The sequence below is a fragment of the Eurypyga helias genome, unplaced genomic scaffold (genome assembly GCF_000690775.1).
Source record: "Eurypyga helias isolate BGI_N326 unplaced genomic scaffold, ASM69077v1 scaffold8819, whole genome shotgun sequence".
Lineage (NCBI taxonomy): Eukaryota > Metazoa > Chordata > Aves > Eurypygiformes > Eurypygidae > Eurypyga > Eurypyga helias.
In genome coordinates, this window is record NW_010270065.1 from 22,723 (window position 1) to 35,072 (window position 12,350).

Here is a 12,350-nt window from a genome sequence, read left to right on the forward strand (position 1 = left end):
GACCCCAGCACAACCATAAACATCCCTGAGAGGATCATAATATGATATATTAGACAGATTCTGATACGCCTCGCAGTAATATACTGCCAAGCAATTCTGCTGAAGTCAGTGACTTTGGTGGTGGCATAGCTGCAAGAAGAAACTGGTCCCTACACTGTTGCCGTCTCGGGTAATGAGGCGCTTGCAGACCAGTCTGTGTCCCTTTAGATGATGCCAGTTTTTGTGAACTCTTTGTCAAACATTCAAAATAGTTTTGGTTTTGGTTTTAAATGGCTGTTTTTTCTCTTCCCCCTACAGGGTTTTCCATTCTTCAGGCGATTATGGAAGCAGCAGTACAGAACAACTGGCAAGTGACAGCCAGATCTGTAGGAAGCATAAAGGATGTTCAAGAGTTCAGAAGAATTATAGAGGAGATGGACAGGCGACAAGAAAAGAGATACTTAATTGACTGTGAAGTAGACAGAATCAACACCATTTTGGAACAGGTATATGCTTTTCAGAAATTGTGATCTTTATGTGAAAGACATGGTTAATGTTTCCAGAAATGTCTATTTCTAGAAATTAATTAAATATCCATTGAGATGTGAGTCCCAGCAACTGACCAGTTACCTAGTAAAATTAAAATGCATCAGTGATGCTCATAGTTTGTGGCAGCACTTACTTGTGACCTACCAGTAAATGTCTCTGTGATATTTTTTCCCAAATGTTAATAATGAATTATTTTTAAGTAGGTTAAGAACCTAAAACCTCAGCTGCCAGAGTAACATTACTGGCATCAGAGATACTTGTAGGGATTGCAAGACAGGTACAGTTTGGTGAGTGGAACGTGAAACAAGAAATAAAAAGCCAGTGAAGTAGTTTTGAATCAACCTAAAGAATTCTCAGATGGAAATATTGCTAATGAAAAATTCAGCTGGTAGTCCAAACGGCTCCTTGGCACTTTTTGATACATAAAACCATTTTTCTGTCTGCACAGCCAGTGCTGTTGACAGGCTTAAATTGTGGGTGATAGAGTCTAAACAACTTTACTGGGGAAGATGCACTCTTGGGTGACTGTTTCGCTATGGCATGGCCTTCCCAGTGTTTGCTTTGCCCCAGAGGAAAGGCCATATCCCTGGCCATTCCAGAGTGCTACCCCGAATGCCTGCACCACCGGCTGTGCTGTGCCACATGCTCAGACTGGTTTAGGAGCAGACACACATCGCAGGAGCAGGACGGAGCCTTTTTTTTTTTTTCTTTCGTTTGGTCACGTTCCTGCAAAAGATGTAAAACACCATACCCACATCCCACTCTTCTGAAAATGATGCATTTTGTTCTCTCTTACACTCTTCTTATGTCTTCTTATATTGAGCAAGTGAGAGAGGAAAAAAAAATTATCAAACTGTTAGAGGGTCTAAAATGAAACCTATATGCCAGGCAAACCATATAGCAAAAAGCTGGTGAAATTGTTTCTTCTGCAGGCATTCTAAATTTAAACCTAGTGAAATTGTAATTTTATTAAATGTGTGATTCAGCTTTCTGAACCAGCTATCAATGTGATTAGCATCTGTGTAACTAAAGATTTCCTGTTGGGGCCTCCAGGGTTCCCCAAACTCTACAGTACCCTGGACAGTACTCTCACTTCTGTATAATTAGAGTCTTTCTAGTGACATTATTGTATGTAGCCCATCTCTGTACTGTTAGATGACACTTTTTCTGTATTATGCCCATTGTCCCTCTCTTGAACTTTATTTACATACATTTGTGACAGTTCCATGAAATCTCTATCCTAAATTATAACAAATATTTCTAAAAGATATCAACATTTCCTTGCAGTTGGATTTTAGGACTGTATCAACTAATTTTAGCCAATCAGTTGAACACTATCAATCCAATGTTTTGCAACCAAATCCTGCAGACATTTTCACACATAAACACTATGTCATATATGTGGCCCCACTGATGTAATATGACTATTTCTGTTTAATTTCATTGAAGATACTCATGAGCAAAATTGTTTTAATTTACAATATTGAAAATGGCTTTGGAACTTTTGTTTAGGAAACCAAGCTAGATGGTAAAGCAAACTGAACATACCTTCTAAGATAAATACTCTGGTGCTAATCATGTCCTTTTAGCAGTCTAACAAGAGGAGTCCTGTTATGCAGCACTTTTTTAAGAGTATTGTCCCATTTATTTTGCCATTCACTTGACAAGGAATTGCCCAAGCAGATCCCAGGCTGGTGCCTGTGATGCTAAACGTATCTTCTGGCAACAATTTCCAGAGGTTTTTTGATCTTGATACTAAAAAGCAATTGCTTGAGTTTCTGCAGGGAAAGTCAGTAATGGTGGACCCCAGGTTAACAGCTGAAGAATTTCTGGGTTTAGGCTTTTCCTTCCATCTTCTCTGCCTACCTTGTTATCTTCTCATAAAGTAGTTAAAAAAATCTCACAAATATGTGTGATACTTAAATCCATCCAGCCTGTTTGCTCAAGGGAGTGGTGACTTGCCTTCTTTATAGCCAACTGTGTTTGCTGATAGCACGCCATAGATGGGAAAGATAACTCTGGATTTGCATATTTCAAATCTAGAGATTGCAGTTTAGAAAGTCAAATTGGTGCTTTGTGTGGAGTCTAGAAAGTCAGCTCAGCTAAGAGGCAATAACATCTGAGCATGTTAACAGCATGCTGACTGCGTAACTGCAGGTGGCTTTGAAGAGCTTTGAAGAGCAAAGGGAAGCCAAGACTCTCCAAGCCAAGACATAACAGCCAAGACCTGTTATGGTGGAGTACTGATGGACAAACTGTCCCACGGAGGGTTGGCATAGGCTGACTCAGCCCCATTTCCATCCTTCTCCCTTTTTTAGCCTCCTCAGGAGCACATCTTCAAAGGTCAACCCTCCCATCACCTTCTGGGAGTGATACCTCCCTCCAAATAGGGTGAGGATGTTTGACACCTGCCACTTCATTTTCTCAGGGACAACAGCAGCATTTGCCAGTGACCCTGGGTTTCAGAAGCTTCACTAGGACTTGTTCAAGAACATAAGTCATAGCAGAAATAAACACACTGTAAACGGCTGAACAGTCGACACACGTGCTGAGTTTGCTATCAGACATTTGGGCTTTTGGCCAGGCCATTCAGCAAACTTGTCAGTTCCCTGCTCCAGAAACCGCATATCATGGATCTGTGGTAGTGCTTGGATTAAATAAAAGCGACCTCTTCTATCAGGCCAGTCAGTGAGTGCAGTTCTCTTCCTTTGATGCTTTTTTCAACCAGTTCGAAACAGGGTATACTGCTCTTCAAAAAGTATAGGTTTATCTAAAAATTATGAATCTGGCATTTTTCTTCAGAGACTTCAGGTCCTGCTGGAATATCCTGCACCTTCCTCCAGTGACATACAGACTTGTGAGTCAGTGACCTTGAGTATTCCATATACCTTTAGCATCTGGCACAACTGCATGTCCCAGTGTTTCCAAGATCTGAAACCTGCCCTATGAAGTATTTCTCATCTCAGGGCTGGCGGGTACCCAGAAAAGGATCTGTCCCAGCTGTCTCTCCCTGGTATGTAAGTATAAGGCAAGAGAAAGAGGACACCTCAGCTCCTACTCTTCCTGGGTAACCTGTTTTGTGCCAGGTTTCACTTTTCAGCCCATCCGGTTTCATTCCCCTTCCAGAGAACCTTGTGATGGACCCCATATTGTGCCCTAGAGGTGGATACCCTGCCCAAATTACACTGTTGCTTCAGCTGCAGAGCAAGGGGAAGCAGAGAGATTAATAGTCATTCTGTAAGTTACCATCTGTTTGTTCACTTGCCCTATAGTTCTGTAACCACTGAGCACGTGGATCCATATCCCTCCTTCCATACAAAACTATATCCAATTTAATCATCTAGTGGCCTCTCAAGCATGCAGATAGCAACACTTACGTCATGCAAAATTCATAAGCTCCCCACACTTCTTGTCCCTTGATGCTAAAATATTCCAGTATTACTTCACAGATAGATATAAAATTTTGTTCTCATAAACGGAACATTTTCTTCTGAGAACTAACAGTATGCTTTAGCCTGTTCAACCGTGTATTTAGAGACATGGTTTTGAGTTAAGAAATATGTTTTTCTTATTCCCAAGATAACAAGCTGTATTTCAGACTAGAGTGGCTTTGTGTCCATTTAGAAGAAAATCTCCTAGGGGAATATTAGGAGGAAGAAACTCCATTCAGGATCAAAATGGGGAAACTTTACAAAAGACCTGTTTATTCCAGAGACCGGATGCTTTTATCAAAAGGACACTGTCTCCAAACACAGTCATAAAGGTTAGGCTCCAAGGCAATCTCTGTGTTGAGTGGAGGCATCTCTCAAAGCAGAAGCAATATTACAGTAGAGAATGCAGTCCCCAGAATTTTACAATGCCAGACAAACTGTCAAAGACAACTTTAAGTAAATCATCCATAGGATTTAAGAAGGGTAATCTGATTGACTGAACTCTGTCCAGTGTAAGCACTGGCTATGGCTTGACTTTTGTGTCTGAAATTTTGAGATTTAGGAAGATGGTCTGCAGGTTTTCAGTACAGCCACAGCTGCATCCCTCTGCAGAGCTCTTCAGATCTGAGAGGAGCATGCTCACTGCACAACAGCTTTCACATTTGGGGTGTCATAAGACTAAATACAAAATTGGTTGGCCAATAGCCATTAAAAACAACAATAAGGGAAGACATAAGTGAAAAAAATCAATGCCGCTTTCGTGTAGGCTTCCTGGTTTATGTGTTACATTATAAACAGATAGTCTGGTGTGGGTTTGCCTGTAGTCTCTGTGGCAATTAAAAATACAGTAACTGCCTATAAACACAGTGGGATGCTTGAAGGAGGAGGAGAGCTGTGGGTAGCTTCAGCTTCTGCTTTGCTTACGAACCCCAGGGGTGCCGTGTGTGTCGCATGGAGCACAGCCCCCAGAGCAGAGCGTGCCACTGCTGCCTTCTCCAGGGCTTGGGTCGCAGTGGTGTCCCAGCCCGATTGTACCCCCTGTGCAGAGCTGTGCAGGGCAGAGGGGGTTCAGCTGAGGCTCCGAGAGCGTACTCAGTATGTACAGTGCAATCAGAAAGTGGTACAGCTCATTTTTGTGTTTCCAATGAACTAGAAACTTGAGATTTAGGACATTTCTTCATTAGGTCCCCATGAGTATTGTTGGAACCAGGATCTACAGGAGAATGGAAGGTCACTTCTTTCCCATCACATTCAAGAGAGTTTCCGCAGCTCACAGGTCCATATGGGTGTGTGGGGAGGAAAGGAGAATTACTTAGGTCAGTCGCCCTCAGAACTGTAGCCTAGCTACAGTAAGGTAAGTAGAAAATGGACATATGTCAAAAGTGGCAGCTGTATCTGCATTAAAGGGCCTGCTCCTATCGCTGTAAAACTAGGAAAGGGTCAGAGATGGATTGCAGAGAGAAGCAACATCTTGGGTAAATCTGCCCCACATATAGCACATTTCACACTTATCTGAGGAGAGAATTTCTAGCTTGCAAATAGTAATGTTCCTCCAAAGCCGTCATCCAGCCTTCATAAAGCAAGACAGGTTCCAAATGACAGGAATTTAAGAGAGTATTAGTCATCCTGCAGAAAGACTGAGGTAATGGCACACAAAGCTTAAAAGTGTTCAGAAGACATTAAAGCACAGTTTTAAATGTATCTGATCAGTAATAATAATAATTGATACAGAGTGTCTCACCGTAAATGTGCAAGCTGCTGTATGTAGAAGACCGCTGCCAAGCTACTCCAGTTTCTTATGCCAGAGGCATATGAACCTGAAGCCACCATTAGAGTTTTTATTTTTCTGTGACATTAGCAATTACTCATTTTATGTTTTATGATAATTCATGGGATATAAATGTGCACACCAATGCACACACATGCATCTGCTTTTGATATTTTGCATATTTTTACAACAACATGTTTTTTGTGGTATGCTTTTTGGCAATTACAGGCATAGTTATATGGCAGCCTCTGCATTGCCATTAAACTTACAGGGAACCAAAATCTTTTCTCAGTTGTGCTGCTGCAGTTATAGAGTCAACCATTACCCTGAACATTATCCTGGAGACAATATTTAAATTGATACCATTGTGCTCAGAGAGATTGTATTTGCTTTGAACTTCAAGTTAATAGGTAGCTGTAAAAGCACAGTTTGCCGCATAGTTTGCCTTTCTTTGCAGCTTTTCAGTGCACAGTATTTGTGCACATGCGTTTGCCCTTAGAAAGCCCTCCGAGGGTCCCACTCATATTTTAGCCTGTGTCCACACCATGTGAGCTGTCTCTGCAGCTGGCACTAATTGTTACCCTTGTTGACAGTCTTGGTAGAGAAGTTGAGCCTGAGGACCATTTGAGATAGCCTCTCGCTCCTGCCTTTGATGTACTTGGGAAGCAAAGGTACACACTGATGCTTCTCATGCCATGGCTGGTCTGTGGGGAGAGGGTTCGTTCTTCCATTAGCTGTACTGGTGTTTTTCAAAAACAACATTCACAAGAAGTCATTTAAAGATAGGTTATTTGAGGGAAAAGGAGAGCGGGCTAGAATTTGCTCAATGTGTGATCTCCTGAGTTTTTTGTCCCAACGTATTTGTTCATTTCCCTATCCCTAATAGCTCTGGGAATATTTTTCACCTCTTCTAAGCCCCTCACTCACACATCTTTTCCAGGTTTTAAGTATCAGTGTTGTATAGAAGTTGCTTTGTTACAGTCCTAGCATTTAATGTGGTTCTTTCTTCTCCATATAAAGGACAAACCCTTTCATCTTTGAAGACATTACCTTAATTTCTGCATCTGTCTCTCAAATAGTTTAATGCTTGAAACTCCGCTTCTAACCAAAGGCTTTCCTTAATTAGTTTCCAAGGCAACCATCTTGGCGACAATTCAGATGAACCAACTGCAGGGAGAGGAAGGAAACACACTATCAAAATGAATAGTAGTAGCACAATACCACTGTGCAAACAGGCGTTGTACATCACCAGAGACAGCGTGATAGTTCTGGTGTCTCATAAGTTCATTTACAAGGGAAGAAGTCCTAACTCAGTAAAAGAAAAGCCGCACAAGAGCGTATGTCTCTTTTTTTTTTAATTATTATTATTATTATTTTTTAATTTTATTTTATTTTCCACTACTGACTAAGCCAGGATTAATGGTTTTGGTGCAATATGAATCACATATCTGGGAGAGGATGAGAACCACTGGTGCTTTTCAGGGCCCAGCATGCACCAAGATGTACCCAAGTGCATTTCATGAAGCACTGTTACACTACAGTGCAAATAGCGAAATTTCTGGAGTGAGGACCACCCCACTGGGTTTTTTAACGCAGATAGTGGTGGTGCAGTATATAAGACAGTAACAACTGATAGCTGCAGTCTTGCAGGAAGAAGTACCTAAATATGAGGTCCTTAAGTGTGATCCAGAACTATGATGCATTTGCTCTGGGCTCTGAATGGGTTTGGATCAGGCCATAATATGGCAAAGTACCATCCCAGTGCACATCGCACACTGCTTGTAATTATAGTTCATATGTGATTCCTATCTGTATCCCACCTTCATGCCAGTACAATTCCACTGGCCTCTGTGGAGTAGATGAAAGCTAGAAGGGGTAGCCTGGGCTAAATTTATAAAGAATCAGGCCCTGTAAGACATCAGCTAAACCTCAAATACAAACTCATCCCACAGTATTCAAGATGGAAAACAGCATAACTATTTAAGAGGAAGGTAGTGTTTCCAGGCTTAAAAAAAGCCCATGTTACTAAACTAAATTTATTTGCGCCACACCATCATCATGCACATGTAAGTATAAGGGCATATGTAGTACTGGAAGCTCATTCTTCCAAAATGTGTTATGAATAAAACTATCAACATTATACGTAGATCCTTAAAAATACTCTCAGTACCTTCTATCCTGGGAAAATGCATGTAAAGAATCAGAAAGGAAGAATATTGCTGTCACTTTATTGCCTCATACAAGTAAAACGTCCTCCCCTGCTGCATAGGCTAGGTCTAGTGAAAATAAATTAACTCTTCATAATCTCTTGGTTCATGGTTTTATGCACCAAGTTATTTGGGGAGTATTGCAAAGCACTGTTTATAGTAAAGAAAAATAAACCTTTCAAACTCCTTCGAAGCACTGAAAAGAGCAAATTGAATGCAATTCTAGTCAGACTAAAATTCCATTTATAATAAAAAGTATAAGAAAAAGTAACCTTGTTTTTCCTAAAGGAGGTGGCACTGATTATTTTTTTTTTCCTCTTAATTTCGTACGGCATTTAGAAAGGAAAGGAAATGCTCAAAAGAAAAAAAAAAAAGAATGGCTGCTATTCAGTATTTTTCAGTCTGCTTGAAGGCAGTGTTCTGCAGTACAAAACCCCTTCCAAAAGATTCTCATGTGAGCATTGGGACTGAATTACTGCGACACTTCTGGGTTATATCCAAATAATAGTTGGAAGTGAACCTGATATGTAGTAATGGTTTATATAAGCAGAATTCCATTTCCAAATATTCTTGTTCAATTCCAGGGAATAATACTGGGGTTTTACTCTGACATGCTTATGGGAAGTATGGAGAAAATGGGAAATTTATGTAATTTTAAAATGAAAACCGTGTGCCTCAGTTTACTCTTCCTCTCTTCCCCCAGTGGATAGCCATCCTTTTATATTTTGAGCAACTAACTCTGAAGTAGTCTCATTTTCCCTATGGGGCATGAGAAGAAGCAATGTGAATTTGTTTATGTTTGTCTGCGATTGCAAGAGCTCTCGTAAGAATGTTCAGCGTACAGTTTCACAGTGTTGAAAGGCAAAAGGGACAGTTAGATGTCATGTCCTGTGTCACACGATGCAAACATCACGAAGGAACTCCTTGTTAACGATGTGAATATGCCTTCAAACCGTATGACAGTGCATTTGTGATTCCTGCAGGTTTGGGAAAGTAATAATAAATTAAGATTACTGTTATTAATAGTCTTTGTGAAAGTGACTTTAGGTGTTGTGAAACTTAGGGAAGGATGCTAGTCAGGAAGTCAGTTTTGATAGTGCTTAGACAACTAAAATATGATCTCCTTCCTAAAATGACCTATGTGTGGAAGTCACTGCTGCAGAGTAACATATTTAAGTCACTTCCCATAAACACAGCTGCAAAACTGGATTTTCACTTATTAATCTCACTCAAGAATCTAAAAATTCCCTAATTAAAAATTTCTATAACACATTTCTTCAAGGAAGCTCTCTGGGAATAAATATCTTCTCCTGAGAATATCTTGGCAAAATAAGGGACAAAGGTCTCTGCAGTTTTGGGTATCCCTTTCATACGCTGCAAAGAATTTTTGTTATGATTGTATCAGCCCTCCGTATCTGATCTTGTTTGTAGTGAAATAGCTTCAAGTGCTGAAGGGTAGCTTAAGTTTTGATTGATTTTGACATGCAGGTCTTTGTATTGAAGGACATGAGTTGTGAAGAGAGATGCAGTTCTGAGAGAGATAAAACTCCTCATCTGTCTAAACAAAGCAGAGATTTTGATATGAAGAAGTTTGTTTAATGAATCTTATTCAGCTTAAAGAGTAAATAATTGTGATTATGAATGTCAGTTACCAGGGATCATAAAACTTCATCTCGGTGTCCTCCGGGGTCTGACGTTTCACAGTAGAATATGTCCTTTAACAATAAATGTGCCAACAGATTAGTTAATCTGACAATAATGCTAAGTCACACCAAGGAAAATGAATTTAGGAAAATTGTTTCAGGGCATAGAAAATTCACAGAAGACTTAGTCATCACACTGAAAAAAATTAGGAGAAAGTACCATGCCCTCAGAGCCTATGTTGCAGTTTGTAATTTTTTTTTTTCCAAAGTAACTTCTAATGTAACCTTTATGCACAAATTAAATGCATATTCCATTACACAATCTTCAATCAGCAAATGTCAGATTAGTTATAGGAAAAGAAAGTTTAGCCATATGGAGCGAGAACGAAGTACAATACAGCTTTCAGATGTTGCATTTAATTACCCTCCAAGGACTAACTTACACAACCATCATCTATCTGGAAATGGCCTAAAAGGAAAATTTCGTTCTTGATGTGACTGTCATGAAGGAGAGAGACAAGGGCACGAGAAGGGGGCCAGGGAAGGAAAAACTTTAATAAAATGCTTCAGAGGCATCTCAGATCCCTACTTCCACCATGCACGTTTATGTCCTCTTCTAGGAGATTCCTGTTCTCTAGAAGATTATGTCCCGCGTGAGATACATTGCAGAAGAGCCAAAAGCTGTTTGAAAAATGTTTTATAACCCAAAGAAATTATCTTGATACTGTGCTATAATGGAAAGTAGGATTTTGGTTATGAGGTCTAGTCACAAATGTATAAGGTGGCAGTTGCATCGAAGTAAAGTTCTTAGGTCCGTATGCTGCACAAAAATACAAAATCCATCAGTTGGGACTGTGTATGGATTTGTGACATTCCCTAAAGGACATGAAGCCTCTGAAATGGTGGATGAATTAATCTCAACTATATATGCAGTTATTTTTATCTGCAACAAATAGTACGTGTGTGGATCTTCATCTTAATATTTAATACATTCTTCATTTAATATTTAACTCAAATTTAATATAGTACTCATTCTTCATATAAATGAAATCATTGTTTACTGCATATTTTACAGTATCACAATCCCTGGTGGCCAGATTCCCATCCCATTAATACTGAGTGAAAAAATAAATTGCCTTCCCTGCGTTTGCACTACAATTACAGTCAAGATGTTTTGGCACTTTGAGTGAGGAAAGCCACTTCTACCCAGTGTGGAAGTGGCTTTCTTTCTGTGGAATTGGCTGTGACAGACCACCACTAGCAGTGACCTATCTTTTTCCAGCATGGGATTGCGGTTCCTTTGGAACCTCGTATGTTGGTGCGATAGAGACAAAATCATGACACAAAAAAATAGAAGCTATTTTTTAGAAACTTACTGAGGGAAGATCAGCCTTGTCAAGTGTTTATAATCCTCAAAGGGAGCTCGCTCTTTCTGCAGGAGAATGTGTGTAGATTGGAAAACAGGGGACTGGGTTCTGCCAAGTTACAGTAAAATGGATCTACTGAGGTTATGAGGGATCTTATTTTTACTGTGGCATCTGGTTAGGTGAGGAAAATCCTGTTCACATTTCAGAAGACCTTTTATTTTCTGTTCTTCTCCTATTTATCCTGCTCCTGTCTGGAAAATTTACACGACAGGGGATGACCGGTGCAAAATAAATGCAGCGAGGAGTGATTATGTATGGCTGTCAAACACTATTGCACCTTTCTTGGCAGAGTAACTCTGTGGAAGGTAAGTACATTGCTGTTAGCCATGCAGTGAGCCCAGAGACCAGCCCTGCAGTGGCTGCGAGCCCCATGGGCAGCTCCCCCACCGCAGCAAGGGTCTACAGCGTGGGAGGGAGGCCAGGGAGAGGACTCGGGTTTCCAGCTGGAGGGTTTCTTCCATTTCTCCTTTTCTGGCATGGTAGAAACAGAGCTGAGATGCAACACATGGCAGATGCCACTTGATATAAGCTAAACGTCCTTGCCAACATACTGATAAAAGCTTGTTGGGCCTTGACTTTAGCTTTTATTGCACTCTCTGGATTGTCACCCTTATACCCTCTTCCCCTGCTTTGTTCAGTGTGTCCTAAAGGCCAAATCAGCCAGTGCCACTGGTCCAATAGGGTGCTGCATCACAGGGCACAGCTTTTCCATCATTTAGTCCATTATCAGGTAGGAGCTGCTCAGATCTGAGCAGTAACTCCATCCTCAGAACAGACATAGGATAGGATGAGGGGTAGCAAGTTTAAATTGAAAGCACATACATTTAGATTGGATATCAGGAAAAAGCTCTTCACGCAGAGGATGATGAGGCACTGGGACAGGTTTCCCAGAGAAGCTGTGGATGCCCCATCCCTGGGAGTGTTCAAGGCCAGGCTGGATGAGGCTTGGAGCAACCTGGTCTAGTGGAAGGTGTCCCTGCCCATGGCAGGGGGGTTGGAACTGGATGGTCTTTAAGGTCCCTTCCAACCCAGACCAGTCGATGATTCTATGAAATGCTATGAATAGGTTGGAAAACACTTGATCTGCTACCCAGGAGAGAAGACACTCTGCTCCACAACAATTTAGGCTTGCCAGACAGTTGCTGTGCTTGATAGCCATGCTGTTCCCACAAAGTGCAATCAGCACTGATAGCTGATCCTGATGATGCTGTTGAAATTTTCTTAGAGCCGAGTCCATTTATCTGGTTTGCTTGTTTGCTACTGAAAAGAAAGAATCATGCCATCACTTCTGGCATTTGCAGACTGCTCTGAAGGCAAAGGTGTCATAATTGTATTTCTACAGCAAG

The 12,350-nt window shown here is 40.8% G+C and overlaps 1 protein-coding gene across 1 annotated transcript in view; it reads left to right on the forward strand.

The window, feature by feature from the left end:
• Positions 1 to 297: 297 nt before the first annotated feature.
• LOC104514573 (glutamate receptor 3-like) overlaps positions 298 to 12,350 on the forward strand; it is a gene marked incomplete at its 5' end in the record, with an annotated part of 79,542 nt that continues 67,489 nt past the window's right edge. The window contains 1 exon segment of the mRNA XM_010158302.1: positions 298 to 485. Coding sequence (XP_010156604.1) covers positions 298 to 485 — 188 coding nt within the window.